The 16,889-nt window shown below is 40.3% G+C and overlaps 1 protein-coding gene across 1 annotated transcript; it reads left to right on the top strand.

Moving 5' to 3' along the window:
* The first annotated feature begins 745 nt into the window (after positions 1–745).
* On the top strand, positions 746–4,711 carry LOC109078109 (extracellular calcium-sensing receptor-like). The gene is made up of 6 exons (XM_042775048.1): positions 746–1,195; positions 1,414–1,711; positions 1,985–2,818; positions 2,921–3,142; positions 3,517–3,640; positions 3,738–4,711. The coding sequence occupies exons 1-6, from the start codon at positions 969–971 to the stop codon at positions 4,628–4,630; spliced, it is 2,598 nt and encodes an 865-aa protein (XP_042630982.1). The 5' UTR covers positions 746–968; the 3' UTR covers positions 4,631–4,711.
* Positions 4,712–16,889: the final 12,178 nt, after the last annotated feature.

Raw genomic sequence — 16,889 nt, 5'->3', positions numbered from 1 at the left:
AATTATAGTTAATAAATAGATAAACAAGAACCATGGCAGAGGAAAGATTAAAATAAGAAATGCAGTGGCTATTTGCACTAGGGTCGATTGCATCAAATTGTAATCGACGCACGTGTTACCAGCTGCACCACTAGAGCTGAGTTTCATCTGTTTTACTCTTGAATAGCTCAATAAGACATATATGAGGCGCTATTAAAGTGTAATATTACAATTTACACAGTGAAGTAAAGTGCAACAGAATGTTAATATATTGTAAATAAAATACTACACAGATATTACAGAATAAACTCTGTAATTCCGTATAATTTTACCTCAGATGAAACATGGTTGAAATCATGGATATGTGCTGTTTGCTGTATTATATTTTACTGTTGTTTTTTCCGGTGTTTTTTTGTTCCTTAATGTTCTTTAATACTTTAACATTTTATCAGAGTATTCTTTTAAGTACGCACATGCATTTTAATGCATGCAAGACGCGAAAACAACTAACGTCATCACGCAATGCAAATTACACACGCATGCGCTGTTACCACAATTAATGCGCATGCGTGCTATAGACATACCTTACGTCACTTTGCACATGCGTGGTAAACACATACCTGACGTACGTACGTGACGTCACCGCGCTACAGTCTGCAGCGAGGAGTGTTGTAGCCTCATAAGAGAAGCCAAAAGCTTTTCTTCACCCTAACTGAAATCATGTATTTTAAATGTGAATATAATTAGAATTTTGATCATATTTAAATACAAAAGTAGAATAACATTTTTCAGCCCTTTTGACAGCCCTAGTATGCCATTGGGTCAAAGAAGCTAGGTACAAAAAAAAAAAAAAAAGATTGACAGCAGGAGTTGCAAATGCTATTGGTTTGTGTGTTTCCTTGTAAAAAGTTAAGGCCATCCCATGATCATAGATTTTATGTATATATACTGTATGTGGTACCCAGCAGGTCCATTTTTCTGTGTCAGTTATGGCACGACTTTATTTAACTCTTCTCACATTTTGGCCTCTGCTGTATATTGGTGTGCAGAGTCAGTCTAAAAGCAGAGATACATGCATCTATCAGGGAGATGAGGATACTTACAGCTTTTACGAGGGTGGAGATATGGTTTTGGGAGGAATTTTCCCCTTGCATTCTAGCACAATACCATTGGTTTCAACTTTCACGACCAAACCTAAGCTAATCAAGTATAAATTGTGAGTCATGGTTTCATCCTCTGAAAGATATTGTGTAAAATAATAATAGAATAATGAATATGTTAAATTAAATAAGAATGACTAACTGATCTATTTCATCTTATTTTAAAGCATTTGTTGCACTGTTTAATTGTAGTTATGTAATGAATAATTTACACAAATGCATGTGTGTGTGTGTGTGTGTGTGTGTGTGTGTGTGTGTGTGAAATCTGTTGCAGCTTTACCCCTCGAGCTCTGAGGTGGATGCAGACGATGATCTTTGCTGTGAGAGAAATTAACCAGCGGCAAGACCTTTTGCCAAACCTATATCTGGGTTACCACATCAGGGACAGTGGTGATGACATACCTGTATCTGTAAAGAGGTCTCTTCTCCTGGTCAATGGACAGCCAGAGAAAGGCAGTGGACGAAGCTGTGAAGATATACAAAAGCTGCCGAGCCCAGTAATCGTAGGAGAGGCATCTTCAGGAGTCTCCATGGCTGTTCTGAGAACTCTAGGCTCCTTCAAAATACCTCTAGTAAAACTTATATCACTTAACAACACTTTTCCTTTGACTTAATAATGTATATTGTGATCTTGACGCATGTTGTCATGTTATTAGATTTAATTATGGTCAAATATATACATACAGAAACACACACAACTATATCTATGTGTCATTTTGGATTTTGTTTTTCATAATGTATTATATAAAGTATATATTGATTTGTTCCATGAGCAGTGTTATTATAGTGATACCTGGTTGATTGTATTGCTAATCTTACTAAAATATTGGGTTTTTATATTTTAGGTGAGCTACTTTGCATCCTGTTCATGTCTCAGTAACAAGAGAGAGTTCCCAACATTCATGCGGACAATGCCAAGTGATCTATTTCAGATTAAAGCTTTGGTAAAACTTGTTCATTATTTTCAATGGACATGGGTTGGGGTGATCGGTGTGGAATCTGATTATGCTCGGTTTGCCATCCAGCTGTTCTTGAAAGAGTCAGAAAGATTTCATATTTGTCCTGCTTATGTCCACATTTATCCTGTTGCACTCACGCAAAATGCAGTGGAGGAACTTGTAAACATTTTAAAATCCTCTTCTGCCACAGTCATAATAAACTTTTCTGTGGATTCATATCTGCATGGCGTCCTGAAAGAGTGCAGACGACAAAATGTTACTCATCTTCAGTGGATCGCCAGTGAGGCCTGGGCCACTTCAAAAGTCCTCTGGGATGATTTTGGTGATCTGTTGAAAGGAACATTAGGGTTTGCCATACGGAGAGCTGATATCCCATATCTTGGTAGTTACCTCAGAAGTGTAAGCGTTTCGGATGCTCAAACATCGCATTTTCTCTCAGAGTTTTGGGAAGAAACATTCCATTGCCGGCTCAATGGATCCTTAAATACTCATGTGCATGGAGAAGAGGCAGAGAACTGGCCACCCTGCAATGGCAGTGAGAGTCTGGACAATGTGTACACTCTTTATTCAGATGTGTCACAACTCAGAGTCTCCTACAATGTTTATAAGGCTGTGTATCTCATAGCACATGCACTGCATAACATGAGCAAATGTGAACCAGGAAAAGGCCCCTTTCAGAATGGGACATGTGGGAGTCTGTATCCAGTTCTGCCATGGCAGGTGTGTTACTCAATTTAGCATTTACTGCCTATTATGTACATACATGTATTTTAATGGGCTTCCTTTACTTTGCATTATCTTGTCTCACTAATTTCATCTAAGCTCCTGTACTACTTGAAACAAACACATTTCACAACATTGGGGGAAGAGGTCCGATTTGATGATAATGGTGATCCTATTGCATCCTATGACCTGATGAACTGGCAAAGAGGTTCTAATGGCTCTCTTCAGCTAGTGAGGGTGGGATTCTATGATGCCTCCCTTGAAGACGACAATGACCTAGTAATAGATGAGCCAGTAATTATGTGGCACAGAAGAGAGAAGGTGTGTGCCACTACACCTGTAACCAGATATTCCTTTCTATGCTTGCTTTTCCTTCAGCTCAACTTAATGTTTATGGCTGAAGTAAGAATCTCGTGTTATAATTTAAAACAAAAATTCACTCTTGCTTTCATCTTATGCTAAACATTGGAATATATTTATACATTGCATTTGTTCACTCTTTTTATAGATGATTTAGCAACATTTTAGGTTTTCATGTTTGCCAGTTAAACTGACAAACTCCATGCATAGCATGATTATCTGTTGGATATTTCTCTAGGCAATTAAAGTATTTATTGATGTGCACTCTCATTGAGTTCAGACTATGTAGTTCTTTTTTTTTTTTTTTTTACTGCTTATTCTGCTGTGGTCGATAGGTACCAGAATCATTGTGCAGTCAAAGCTGTCTGCCAGGCTCCAGGAAGGCCAGGCAAAAAGGAAAGCCTGTCTGCTGCTTTGACTGTATACCATGTGCTGAAGGAGAGATCAGTAATCAAACAGGTGTGATCCTCATGGCTCCTCAATTAATGGTATTTAGAGAAGAAATTAATGAAAAACTAGTGTTTTATGCTCTGCTTTCCCCCCAATTTTTCCACAGATTCAATTGATTGTCTGACATGTTCAAAGGAAACATGGCCAAACCAAGCCCAAAACCAGTGCATCCCCAAAACTTTAGAGTTTTTGTCCTTTCAGGAGCCCTTGGGAATAATACTATGGGCAGTTTCAGCATTTGGAGCCTGTGCAGCATTAGCAGTGCTTGTTGTGTTTATATTGTACAGAAATACTCCAGTCGTACGAGGAAACAATATAGAGTTAAGTTTCCTTCTCCTCCTGTTTCTCTGTGCATGCTTTCTGATTGGCCTAACCTTTATAGGGAAGCCCACTAACTGGTTATGTCAGATTCGTTATCCAGCCTTTGCAATCAGCTTTACTCTCTGTATTTCATGCATCTTGTCAAAAACTGTAGTAGTTTTAATGGCTTTCAAGGCCACCCTCCCTGGTAGTAATGTCATGAAGTGGTTTGGCCCTGCTAAACAAAGATCAAGTGTAATCTTGTGCACTTTTGTGCAAGCACTTATTTGCATTGTATGGTTAACAACTAATCCTCCTGTTGCATCATATAACAATAAGTTCATGAGTGCAACTATGATTGTTGAGTGTACTGTGGGATCTGAAATTGGATATTGGTGTGTGCTTGGATATATTGGTTTCCTGTCTTCTTTGTGTTTCTTATTGGCATTTTTGGCCAGAAAGCTACCAGACAACTTTAATGAGGCTAAATTCATCACATTCAGCATGCTTATATTTTTTGCTGTGTGGATAACCTTCATTCCAGTTTATGTGAGCTCTCGTGGAAAGTATATGGTTGCTGTCCATGTCTTTGCTATTTTAGCTTCTGCCTTTGGTCTCTTACTGTGTATATTTGCTCCTAAATGTTATATTGTACTTTTGAAACCCGAGAGAAATGACAAAAAGCGTATGATGAACTAATAGTACTCAAATAAAACCAGTTAGGAGGTCAACCCTTCATAAATAAAGATACAATAAAACAATTTCATGACTTTATAAATTGCCTGGTTATTATAACATTTTTAAATACACTTTGCTGTTCTTAATATTATAATTATCATTCCTAATGACAGATTTGAAACAAATGTTTTAGAAAGCTTTTCCAGAAAACTGAAAACTGCGAAACTTCATTCTCCCACAGTTTGTGAAAGTCAGTCATAATGGTAATAATGAGAAGACACATGAAAAATTATTAGTGTTTTTTTTTTTCTTTCAAAATGCATACTAAATACTATGTGTTGAGAATTAAGGGACAACCTAAAAGTTTAGTGCAAGATATGCTGGTAACACTTTACAATAAGGGTACATGAATAATCATTTACTAATGCCTAAATTAGTATACTTAATTCATCATATACTAATGATTATTAAAGGTTCTAATTAATCATGAACTAGTGAAGAGCTATCCTTAACTACAACTGGAGTCATATGAATTCAGGCATGAATAATGGCAGTCTTAACTGCATGTTAGTACATGTTTGATAGTTAATGCATTAATTAACATTTATTGGTAAACTAAATCAAACAGGCTCTTTAAGGATGAATAATAAATACTCTGACTTTGAAATGAATTTAAATAATTTAATATCATAATTTGAGCTTTTGACATCTTCAGCATTGTCATAATCATTACTGGGTGGGGAGGGATTTGTTGATCCTCCTCATCAAGCGTAGAATACTAAATACACTAATAACTGATCTTGTTTGTTTTGTGTTGTTCTCTTTCCCTTTAAATTCACTCTACTGCGACTTACACTCACCGGCTACTTTATTAGGTACACCTATTCTTGGTAATTGCTTGGTAACACAAATTGCTAATCAACCAATCACATGGCAGCAACGCAACGCATTTAGGCATCTAGATGTGGTAAAGACGACATGCTCAAGTTCAAACCGAGCGACAGAATGGAGAAGAAAGGGGATTTAATTGACTTTGAACATGGAATGGTTGATGGTGCTAGACGGGCTGGTCTGAGTATTTCAAAAACTGCTGATCTACTGGGATTTTTACACACAGCCATCTCTAGGGTTTACAGAGAATGGTCCGAAAAAGAGAAAATATTCAGTGAGTGGCAGTTGTGTGGACGAAAATGCCTTGTTGATGTCAGAGGTCAGAGGAGAATGGGCAAACTGGTTAGAGATGAGAGAAAGGCAACAGTAACTCAAATAACCACTCGTTACAACCAAGGTATGCAGAATAACATCTCTGAACGCACAACACGTTGAATCCTGAAGCAGATTTTCTACAGCAGCAGAAGACCACAGCGGGTGCCACTCCTATCTGCTAAGAGCAGGAAACGGAGGATACAATTCACACTGGCTCACCAAAATTGGACAATAGAAGATTGGAAAATTCTGATTGCCTGGTCTAATGAGTATCGATTTCTGCTGCGACATTCAGATGATAGGGTCAGGATTTGGCGTAAAGAACATGAAAGCATGGATCCATCCTGCCTTGTCTCAATGGGTTCAGGCTGGACAAATCTGCAGCAACTTCGTGATGCTATTGTCATGCCCCTGGACTCATTGTGTTGTGTTTTTCCTTCCCAGGTGTGCCGTGTTAGTCATTAGTTATTAGTCATTCCTTGCACCTGTGTTTTCCCAATCATCCTGTGTTTTAAAAGCTCCAGTAATTTCAGATTGTGTTGTCAGTTATACTGTTTGAATGTCCTCCTTGTTCTCTGTTTCCTGTGGATTATTAAAGGGGTCATATGATGCTGCTAAAAAGAACATTATTTTGTGTATTTGGTGTAATGAAATGTTTATGCGGTTTAAGGTTAAAAAAAAAAACATTGTTTTGTTTATACTGTACATAATTGTTTCTCCTCTATGCCCCGCCTTCTGAAACGCGTTGATTTTTACAAGACTCATAGCTCTGAAAAGCGAGGTGTGCTGTGATTGGTCAGCTATCCAGCGTGTTGTGATTGGCCAAATGCCTCAAGTGTGTGATTGAAATGTTACGCCTCTTAACATATTATGATGCCTTGTCCAGCCGGAGCAATGACACATAAACATAAAACCCATTATAAACATGATATAAACATGATTTCTAGTCGTGTCTTCTTTTGGAAGACCAAACAAAGTAGTTTTGCTTTCTCAATGAAACAGCGTCACACACAGCGGCCTTGAGTAATCAGAGGCTGGAGGCCTAGAGTGAGCCGCGGCTGGCTTGAGTGAGCAGAAATACTTTCGGATTCTACGAAGGAGTGTGCCTTCTGATTGCGAGAAACCACATGTGATGACCCCGGGCTGGACACAGCTTCGTCCACGGTGATAGCCGATTTGGCAATCCACAATTCAAAGTTGATGTATTTCCTCAGCGACCAGCATGGATCAGCTCCAGGCATGACGAAGCGGATATCGTCCTCTTTTGGAAGGCCAAACAAAGTAGTATCACTTTCACAGTGAAACACACAGCGTCTATACGACATGGTGGTGGCGGCAATAATAATACTACAATGAGAATAAAAGGTACCCCTTCTTTCTTTGCGTGAACATCTGGGCGGCGTTATGCAAATCTTCCCACATACTGACGTAGAGATGTGGGGGCGTGTTAGAACGAGCCGTTTCAGGGGGAGTGGACGAGTCTCAACTTTTATAAAGAATTTCTCTTTGGATTTGAGACTTCAGTCTTTGCAACTTTACAGATCTTCTTAATTCACCAAGAGCTTGTAACACTCCAAAGAGAAGGAAAGTTCCTCGTTCCTCTCCTATAAAGTATGACAGAATAATCGACCCAAACAGTTTAAATTGTGTCTCCCCTCCGTTTTGTTTTCATGTTGTTTCTCTCAGTTTTTTGTTTCCGTAGTGTGTCCCCTGGATCCCCTCCTTTGCCTAGAATACCACCTCCTCCTCCTGCTGGAGCAGGGGGAGAAATCGCTTGGGGCCCACACTAGACCGCTCATGGTTCTGGCAAGCCTCACCAGCTACCCGGATCACGTCGTCTGTGCGTTAAACAAAAAGCATATAACTTTTTACCATGCAGTTGAATGTTCCTGTTGACATGATCATTATGCATACTAGAATGAAACACAGACACAGAAAATATAACATAATAATATAAAAACTAGATGAGTAAAGTTTGCAAACAAATTTTGAAGTTGGCTTGAAAAAGCCTTTTGTGAAAGTTTGAAAAAGTTGTAATAGCTTGAATTTTGGATGTTTAGTTAGATTTAGATAGCTTGTTGTAGTTAGCATGATTTAGCACATTGATAACATGTTGTTATCATGTTTTATCATGATTAGCATGTTGCTAGCATAAGCTAGCCATGGGGGTCACAGTCCAGTGACTTCTGTGCTGGTCCCAAGCCCAGATAAATAGAGAGGGTTGCGTCAGGAAGGGCATCCGGCGTAAAACATTGCCAAATTTAACCATGCGAATCATCAGTACGAATTTCATACCAGATCGGTCGAGGCCCGGATTAACAACGACCGCCAAGCTAAGAGTGTAGGACTGAGAATAGGAACTCTGAATGTTGGTACTATGACAGGGAAAGGTAGAGAGCTGGCTGGTGTGATGGAGAGAAGGAAGGTGGATATACTGTGTGTACAGGAGACCAGGTGGAAGGGTAGCAAGGCTCGTAGTATAGGAGCAGGATTCAAGCTGTTTTATTATGGTGTGGATAGTAAGAGAAATGGGGTAGGTGTGGTTCTGAAGGAGGAGTTTGTGAGGAATGTCCTGGAGGTGAAGAGAGTGTCAGACAGGGTGATGAGTATGAAGTTAGAGATTGAAGGGTTGATGTTGAATGTTGTTAGTGGTTATGCCCCAAAGGTAGGTTGTGAGTTAGAGGAGAAAGAGAGATTCAGAAGTGAATTAGATGAGGTGATGGAGAGTATTCCCATGGGTGAGAGAGTGGTGATAGGAGCGGATTTTAATGGACATATTGGTGAGGGGAACAGAGGTGATGAGGAGGTGATGGGCAAGTTTGGGGTTAAGGAAAGGAACCTTGAAGGACAGATGGTAGTGGACTTTGCTAAGAGGATGGACATGGCCGTGGTTAACACTTATTTTCAGAAGAGGGAGGAGCATAGAGTGACTTAAAAGAGTGGAGGTAGGAGAAAACAGGTAGACTACATCCTATGTAGAAGAGGCAATCTGAAAGAGATTAGTGACTGTAAAGTGGTAGTGGGAGAGAGTGTAGTCAGACAGCATAGGATGGTGGTGTGTAGGATGACTTTGTTGGTCTGTAAGAAGAAGAGGTCTAAGATAGAGAAGAAAACCAAGTGGTAGAAGCTGAAAAAGGAGGAATGTTGTGAGGAATTTAGACAGAAGTTGAGGCAGGCTCTGGGTGGTCAGGTAGTGCTGCCAGATGACTGGGAAACTACAGCAGAAGTAATCAGGGTGACAGGGAGAAAGGTGCCGGGTGTGTCATCCGGAAGGAGGAAAGAAGATAAGGAGACTTGGTGGTGGAATGAGGAAGTTCAGGATAGTATCCAGAGGAAGAGGTTAGCCAAGAAGAAGTGGGACATGGACAGGACTAAAGAGAATAGACTGGAATACAAGGAGTTACAGCGCAGAGTGAAGAGGGAGGTGTCTAAGGCCAAGCAGAAGGCATATGACGAGTTGTACATTAGGTTAGACACTAGAGAAGGAGAGAAGGACTTGTACAGGTTAGCTAGGCAGAGGGATTGAGATGGGAAGGATGTGCTGCAAGTTAGAGTTATTAAGGATAGATAAGGATGGGTGCTCACAAGTGTGGAGAGTGTACAGAGGAGATGGAAGGAGTACTTTGACGAGCTGATGAATGAGGAAAATGAGAGGGAAAAAAGAGTAGAAGGGGTGAACTCTGTGGAACAGAAAGTAGATAAGATTAGAAAGGATGAAGTCAGGAAGGCTTTGAAGAGGTTGAAAAGTGGAAAGGCAGTTGGTCCTGGAAGTGTCTAGGAGAGGTAGCTGTGGAATTTTTGACTAGTTTGTTCAACAGGGTTTTAGAGAGTGAGAGGATGCCTGAGGAATGGAGAAGAAGTGTGTTAGTGCCCATCTTTAAGAATAAGGGTGACGTGCAGAGTTGCAGCAATTATAGGGGGATACAGTTGATGAGCCATACAAGGAAGCAAGGAAGCTATGGGAAAGAGTAGTGGAAGCTAGGTTAAGGAAGGTAGTGGAAATTTGTGAGCAGCAGTATGGCTTCATGCCCAGAAAGAGCACAACAGATGCAATTTTTGCTCTGAGAATTTTGATGGAGAAGTATAGGGATGGTCAGAGGGAGTTGCACTGTGTGTTTGTAGACTTTTGTGTTTGTAGGAGAAAGCGTATGACAGGGTGCCAAGAGAAGAGCTGTGGTACTGTATGAGGAAGTCGGGAGTAGCAGAGAAGTATGTCAGAGTGGTGCAGGACATGTATGAGAGGAGCAGGACAGTGGTGAGGTGTGCTGTAGGTCAGACAAAGGAGTTCAAAGTGGAGGTGGGACTGCATCAGGGATCGGCTCTGAGCCCCTTCCTGTTTGCTATAGTGATGGACCAGTTGTCAGAGGAGGTCAGACAGGAGTCTTCTTGGACAATGATGTTTGCAGATGACATTGTGATCTGTAGTGAGAGCAGGGAGCAGGTGGAGGAAAACCTGGACAGGTGGAGGTTTGCGTTGGAGAGAAGAGGAATGAAAATCAGTCGTAGTAAGAGCGAGGCCGAATGAAATTAACTTTCTCTGTGGGACTCGAGACCGGTGAGTGGCGCAGGTGTCACGCATTAGCATTTATTTACTCCACCGGCCTCGCTCTGTTCCCACAGCACTCTGCCCATTTCCTCTCTCACAAAGCACATCTGTCCATGAACTGAGTCTCAAGAGAAAGTGTGCTATGCAGCAAGACAACGACCCCAAGCGCACAAGTTTTACTAAACTATGGTTAAAGAAGGACAAAGTTAATTTTATAAATGGCCAAATCAAAGTCTGGACCTTAATCCAATTGAAATGTTGTGGAAGGACCTGAAACAAGCATTTAATAGGAAGAAACCCACCATCAACACAGAGCTGAAGTGGTTCTGTACTACAAAATGGTTTTAAAGACTTAAAAGTCATTGTCCAGGATGGTTGGCAATTACAAGAAACATTGCCTGCAGTTTTTGCTGCAAAAAGGGCTCACACCAGATACTGAAAGCTAATATTCACACGTTCTCTGTCTACTTTCAGGACTTGTGCGAAAATCTGATGATGTTTTGGGTCATTTATGCAGAAATATAGAAAATTCTAAAGGGTTCGCAAATTTTCAAGCAGCACTGTAATGTATATATTTCTATATATGTGTGTGTATATATACAGTACTGTGCAAAAGTACTCATTAGTATTTTCACCAAGGGATACTCCATCCCAAAATGAAAATTTTGTTATTATTCCATGTCGTTCCAAAAGCTTTGTTTGTCTTCGGAACACAATTTAAGATATTTTGGATGAAAACAGGGAGGCTTGAGACTGTCCCATAGACTGCCATATAAATAACAGTGTCAAGGTCCAGGAAAGTATGAAAAGCTTCGTCTGAATAGTCCATCTGCCATAAGTGATTCAACCGTAACGTTATGAAGCGACGAGAATATTTTTTGTACACAAAGAAAACAAAAATAATGAGTTTATTCAATAATTCCTCAACTCTGTGTCTCAGCGTAGCGCCATTTTAGCAATTCTGAGCAGTACGCAGATGGCGTACGCTCTTCTGAGTCAGTCACACTTCCGGCTTCGCTACCGTTATAATTCCTCAACTCTGTGTCTCAGCGTAGCGCCATTAAAACAGTCACACTCAACAGACCGTCGTCTGGCCCCTCAGCTACAGCCAGTGAGTTCCCATAAGGTAGCACCAAGTGTAAACAAGGGACTGCGATGGCACCAAAGGGAGCGAGACCCAAAGGAACACAAGATATCAGATTGTTACGAGTTTCTCGTATTGCTGCCGTAGCATCCTCTACCCCAAATTCAACTATGACAAGGCTTGTGAATACTGGTATTCTACCACCCCCATACATCTTGAGAACAGATTTGAAGCATTAATGAATGCGGGTGAAGAATCCCCAAATGTAATTACACATGGATCGGAGCAGCCAGCAGCTAACACCGCTACTAACATGCGCTCAAGGTCGAGCAGACAGCGGCATTCAGCTCAGAGCGCAGCCGAGCCCAGGACTCTGATAGTGGGTGACTCTATTATCAGAAACAATAGTAGCAGGACTACAACAACATGCTGCCTTCCTCAAGCAACGGTCTCTGATGTGAACAAGGAACTTCAGAACATTCTGATGAAGCACAAAACTCAAATCAAATCATCATCCATGTGGGAAAGAATGATATTCGGAAAGAGCAGTCAGAACTCCTTAAGGACTTCAGTGAACTCTTTGAAACACTTCGAAGACTCAAAGTTCAGTCGTTCATCAGTGGACCACTCCCAGCAAGGGGAACAAATATGTTTTCACAGTTTCTGGAGTGAATTTCATCGATAACTTCAATCTTTTCTGGGGCCATAGACAACTGTTTAAACCTGATGGCCTCCACCCAAACAAACCTGGTGTTAGAGTGCTTAAGGACAATATCTACTTTTTCCTCTGTCATCCTTCAGCAGAGTGTGTCAATTCATTCAGCACACACACACCAGGTCTGAGTCATCATGTGGTTGACATATCCCACAAGGACAATGATAACACCATGCAGCCATAATAAGCACTGCTGATGGACACTATCCCGGCTGAGCCCTGCCCACAGAGCTCCTCACAGACAGACTGTGATGTATCAAAACAGCTACAAGACTCAGCACCCAAGGACGACTTTCTGGAAAACAGCCAGGGAAGCCAGGACAACATATCACAGTCACCGGAAACACCAAAGACACAGCCTCGCTCACCGGACACATTATCCCTCTCTCCAGCATCTCTACTTCTGTGCTTCTCACAGAAAATGGAGGAATTGCGTGTATCCTGGGACTAAACTCTCACACTCATTCGCTGCAAGCCCGCAGATATCAACAAAAAAATGGCGGGCCCCCCCAACTACCAAAGCCTGTGGGCCATGTTCCTGTGAGAGCTCTCCGACCGCTGCCACAATGCCAGGGCCCAAACCCTCCATCTGCTGTAGGTTAACCAAAAACAACTGATAGCAGCTCTCAGTGATGTGTGTCAGGTCCCCACTATAATAGCAGCAACATTCACAAATGTTTACACAACAAGCGGGAACCCAGTGTGTCTGTAGCTTTCTCTATTTCAGTTTCATCACATGATAGAAAGTCTAAGGCCTTTATAAGCCGGAGGGCAAACTTATCTAATCGGCGGCCTATTATGCATCAAACTAAGATTGATGTAAAGACACAAAGCACTGCCATCAAGCTAGCATTTTTAAACATTCGCTCTCTAAAAAATAAATCATTTCTAATCAATGACTTTATAACCACAAACAATTTGGATTTTATGTTTCTAAACAAAACATGGCTAGAAGACAGCTGCAGTGCAACTGTCCTTAATGAAGCAGCCCCTCCTAACTTTACTTTCATTAGTGTCTGCAGGACTGTTAGGAGAGGTTGTGGTGTAGCTGCTCTATTTAAAGATGTCTATCAGTGCAAGCAAGTGTCATTTGGTCAGTAATTGTCTTTTGAATATCTAGGGATTGTGCTGAAAGGTGCTCCATGTATTCTGTTTATCATTATTTACAGGCCTCCAAAATACTCTCCAGCCTTTGTTGAAGAAGTCACAGAAATGTTATCAATGATTTCCTCAGAGTTTGACTGTTTTGCTATTGCAGGGGATTTTAATATTCACATAGATAATGCAGAAAACAAAACTACAAAAGAAATGAACGGTTCTAAACACTTTTGACCTGATTCAGCATGTGCCTGGACCCACACAGAAAGGTGGACACACTCTAGATTTAATCATCAGTAGGGGTCTAAACATTGCATCCATTGTTATTAAGGATGTAGCACTATCTGATCACTTCTGTATTTTCTTTGAAATATTGATCTCTGCTACCATTGAATCTAGACCTGTCTCTGTCAGAAGGAGATGCATTAACCCTTTAGCGCGTACGATCACACCGGTGTGATCAGTCTTGGCTGGTCCCTGAAGCGTACGATCACACCGGTGTGATTAGAACTTTCAGTGTGTCACGTCATCAACTGCTGAATTTAAATCCGCTTTCGCGCTTTGGCTGGCGCAGAGCCAGATCAGATGCGCTGAGTGCTGGACATATTATCACAAATATTCAGTGCAACCATATAATGCTTATTTTAGGTTTCAGATATTTAAAAACACATAAGTACTAGCAAAAACATACATTTACAGTTTGTAAATATACACTCTGATGTCTATGGAAACGGCAATAATGACCCTTACAAATATAATCTGACTACATGTTTTTATTGATATCATATACAGATTGTGTAGGTAACTATAAAGTTTATTCTGCCTTTCTCCGAGTTTACCTGAGACATACTTTAAACGTGTTTCGGGAGGAAAGGATGAATTTGTGTGCTGTAAATCCCACAGCTCAGATTCAGCGCGAACTAACATGGCGGCGCCCATCACCCGGTATAGATCAACTAACACGGTCGATATAAAAGTGTTTAAACTACCAAATATATTTACTTGCGCATATTTCAGAATCGGAATATCAGATATACCATAATATAGTGAGTATGTTTGTGAATATTTTGAATAAAACAGGAAAAAACGAAATAAAAGCTGTCCATGTGTCATACAGATCTATTTTGGCTTTGGTGTGTCACAAGACAAGCATGACTCGTCACCATGGAAACAATAAGGCGGTACACTCTAAATAACGGTCGCCTGAAAAAAGAAACTCACGCCGGTGTCTCAGCTTGAATATTTTAAACTCACGTGCGAAAGGGTTAACGAGAACACTAGTGTGCTGTTTATGGAGGCTATATCTTTAACACCAAGCATTTCTGCAGACTCTGTTGATATTCTCCTTGATTCCTTTAACTCAAAAGTTAAGAATGTTATTGATGATATTGCTCCAATAATAGTCAGTAAGAAACAAAAAGACAGAAATCAGTTTGGAGAAGTTCAACAGCAGTTCAGACTATGAAAAGACAATGCAGAAAAGCCGAGCGGATGTGGCGGAAGACTAAATTTGAAATTCACTATAGCATCTGTAAAGACAGCCTTCATGCTTTTAATGTGAAACTAGCCACAGATAGACAGAATTTCTTCTCAAATCTTATAAACAGTAACTTAAACAACACTCGTACTCGTTTTCCCACTGTTGAGAGACTGACAAACCCCCCAAGTCAGATTCCCAGTGAAATGCTCTCAGACAGCAAATGCAATGAGTTTGCTTCATTCTTTTCTGAGAAGATCATCAATATCAGGAAAGTGATTAGCACATCCTCAAGCAATGCAGAGGTCAGACACATTCGGCCGCAATATCAAAAAGATACTATGTCTATTTTTGAAGCAATTGATAGCAAATTTTTGGAAGAAATAGTGCAGCACCTAAAATCGTCAACCTGCTTGACAATCTTGACACATTTCCCACATCTTTTTTCAAAAGTGTGCTTAACTGTTTAGAAGCAGATCTCTTAGAAGTGGTGAATGCCTCACTTCTTTCTGGGAAATTTCCAAACTCCCTGAAAACTGCAGTTGTTGAGCCCCTCCTGAAAAAGAGCAATTTTGATAACACCATTTTGAGCAATTATAGACCAATATCTAATCTTTCTTTTATAGGCAAAATTATAAAAAAGGTAGTTTTTAATCAGCTGAACAAATACTTAAACTCAAATGGATACCTAGACAATTTTCGATCTGGTTTCCAACTGCATCACAGCACAGAGACTGCACTCATTAAGATAATAAATGATATTCGCTTAAATTCTGACTCTGGCAAAATATCAGTGATGGTATTGCTAGGTCTCAGTGCTGCGTTTGACACTTTCGATCATAACATACTACTAGAGAGACTGGAAAACTGGGTCGGGCTTTTGAGGATGGTACTCAAATGGTTCAGGTCATACTTAGAAGGGAGAGGCTATTATGTGAGTCTAGGAGAGAATAAGTCTAAGTGGACGTCCATGACATGCGGAGTCCCACAAGGCTCAATTCTTGCACCGCTCTTGTTTAGCCTGTATATGCACCCACTAAGTCAGATAATGAGAAAGAACCAAATTGCCTATCACAGCTATGCTGATGATACACAGATTTACCTAGCCTTATCGCCAAAAGACTGCAGCCCCATTGACTCCCTCTGCCAATGTATTGATGAAATTAATAGTTGGATATGCCAGAACTTTCTTCAGTTAAACACGGAAAAAAACTGAAGTTATTGCATTTGGAAACAAAGATTAAGTTTCAAGGTGAATGCATACCTTGACTCTAGGGGACAAACAACTAAAAATCAAGTCAGGAATCTTGGTGTGATTCTGGAAACAGACCTTAGTTTCAGTAGTCATGTCAAAGCAGTAACTAAATCAGCATACTATTATCTAAAAACATTGCAAGAATTAGATGTTTTGTTTCCAGTCAAGACTTGAAGAAGCTTGTTCATGCCTTTATCACCAGCAGGGTGTAATACTGCAATGGTCTCCTCACCGGCCTTCCCAAAAAGACCATTACACAGCTGCAACTCATCCAGAACGCTGCTGCCAGGATTCTGACTAGAACCAGAAAATCGGAGCATATCACAGCAGTCCTCAGATCCTTACACTGGCTTCCAGTTACATTTAGGATTGATTTTAAAGTACTTTTACTCATTTATAAATCACTCAATGACCTAGGACCAAAATATATTGCAGATATGTTCACTGAATTTAAACCTAACAGACCACTCAGATCATTAGGATCGATTCAGTTAGAAATACCAAGGGGTCACACAAAAGAAGGGGAGTCCGCCTTTAGTTACTATGCCGCCCGGAGTTGGAATCAGCTTCCAGAAGAGATCAGATGTGCTAAAACATTAGTCACATTTAAATCTAGACTCAAAACTCATCTGTTTAGCTGTGCATTTATTGAATGAGCACTGTGCGATGTCCGAACTGATTGCACTGTACTTTACGTGTTCACTGTATTTTATGTAAAATCGTTTTCTATTTTTAACTGTTTTAAATTCATTTTAAGTAAGCCAATTTTTAAATCATTTCCAAAGTTTTAAAATTGCTAGTTTTATTTTGTTATTTTTCTTCATGATTATTTTACTTTCTTTTATGTAAAGCACTTTGAATTACCATTGTGTACGAAATGTTCTATATAAATAAACTTG

This window comes from Cyprinus carpio, chromosome A18 (assembly GCF_018340385.1).
Source record: "Cyprinus carpio isolate SPL01 chromosome A18, ASM1834038v1, whole genome shotgun sequence".
NCBI classification, from domain to species: domain Eukaryota; kingdom Metazoa; phylum Chordata; class Actinopteri; order Cypriniformes; family Cyprinidae; genus Cyprinus; species Cyprinus carpio.
This window is presented reverse-complemented; position numbering and strand designations above follow the sequence as displayed.

Coding starts and splice junctions, on each gene's coding strand:
- LOC109078109 (XM_042775048.1), top strand. CDS start 969: ATGGCACGACTTTATTTAACTCTTCTCACATTTTGGCCTCTGCTGTAT. Junction 1,196..1,413: donor AAGCTAATCAAGTATAAATT/GTGAGTCATGGT, acceptor AATCTGTTGCAG/CTTTACCCCTCGAGCTCTGA. Junction 2,819..2,920: donor ATCCAGTTCTGCCATGGCAG/GTGTGTTACTCA, acceptor ATTTCATCTAAG/CTCCTGTACTACTTGAAACA.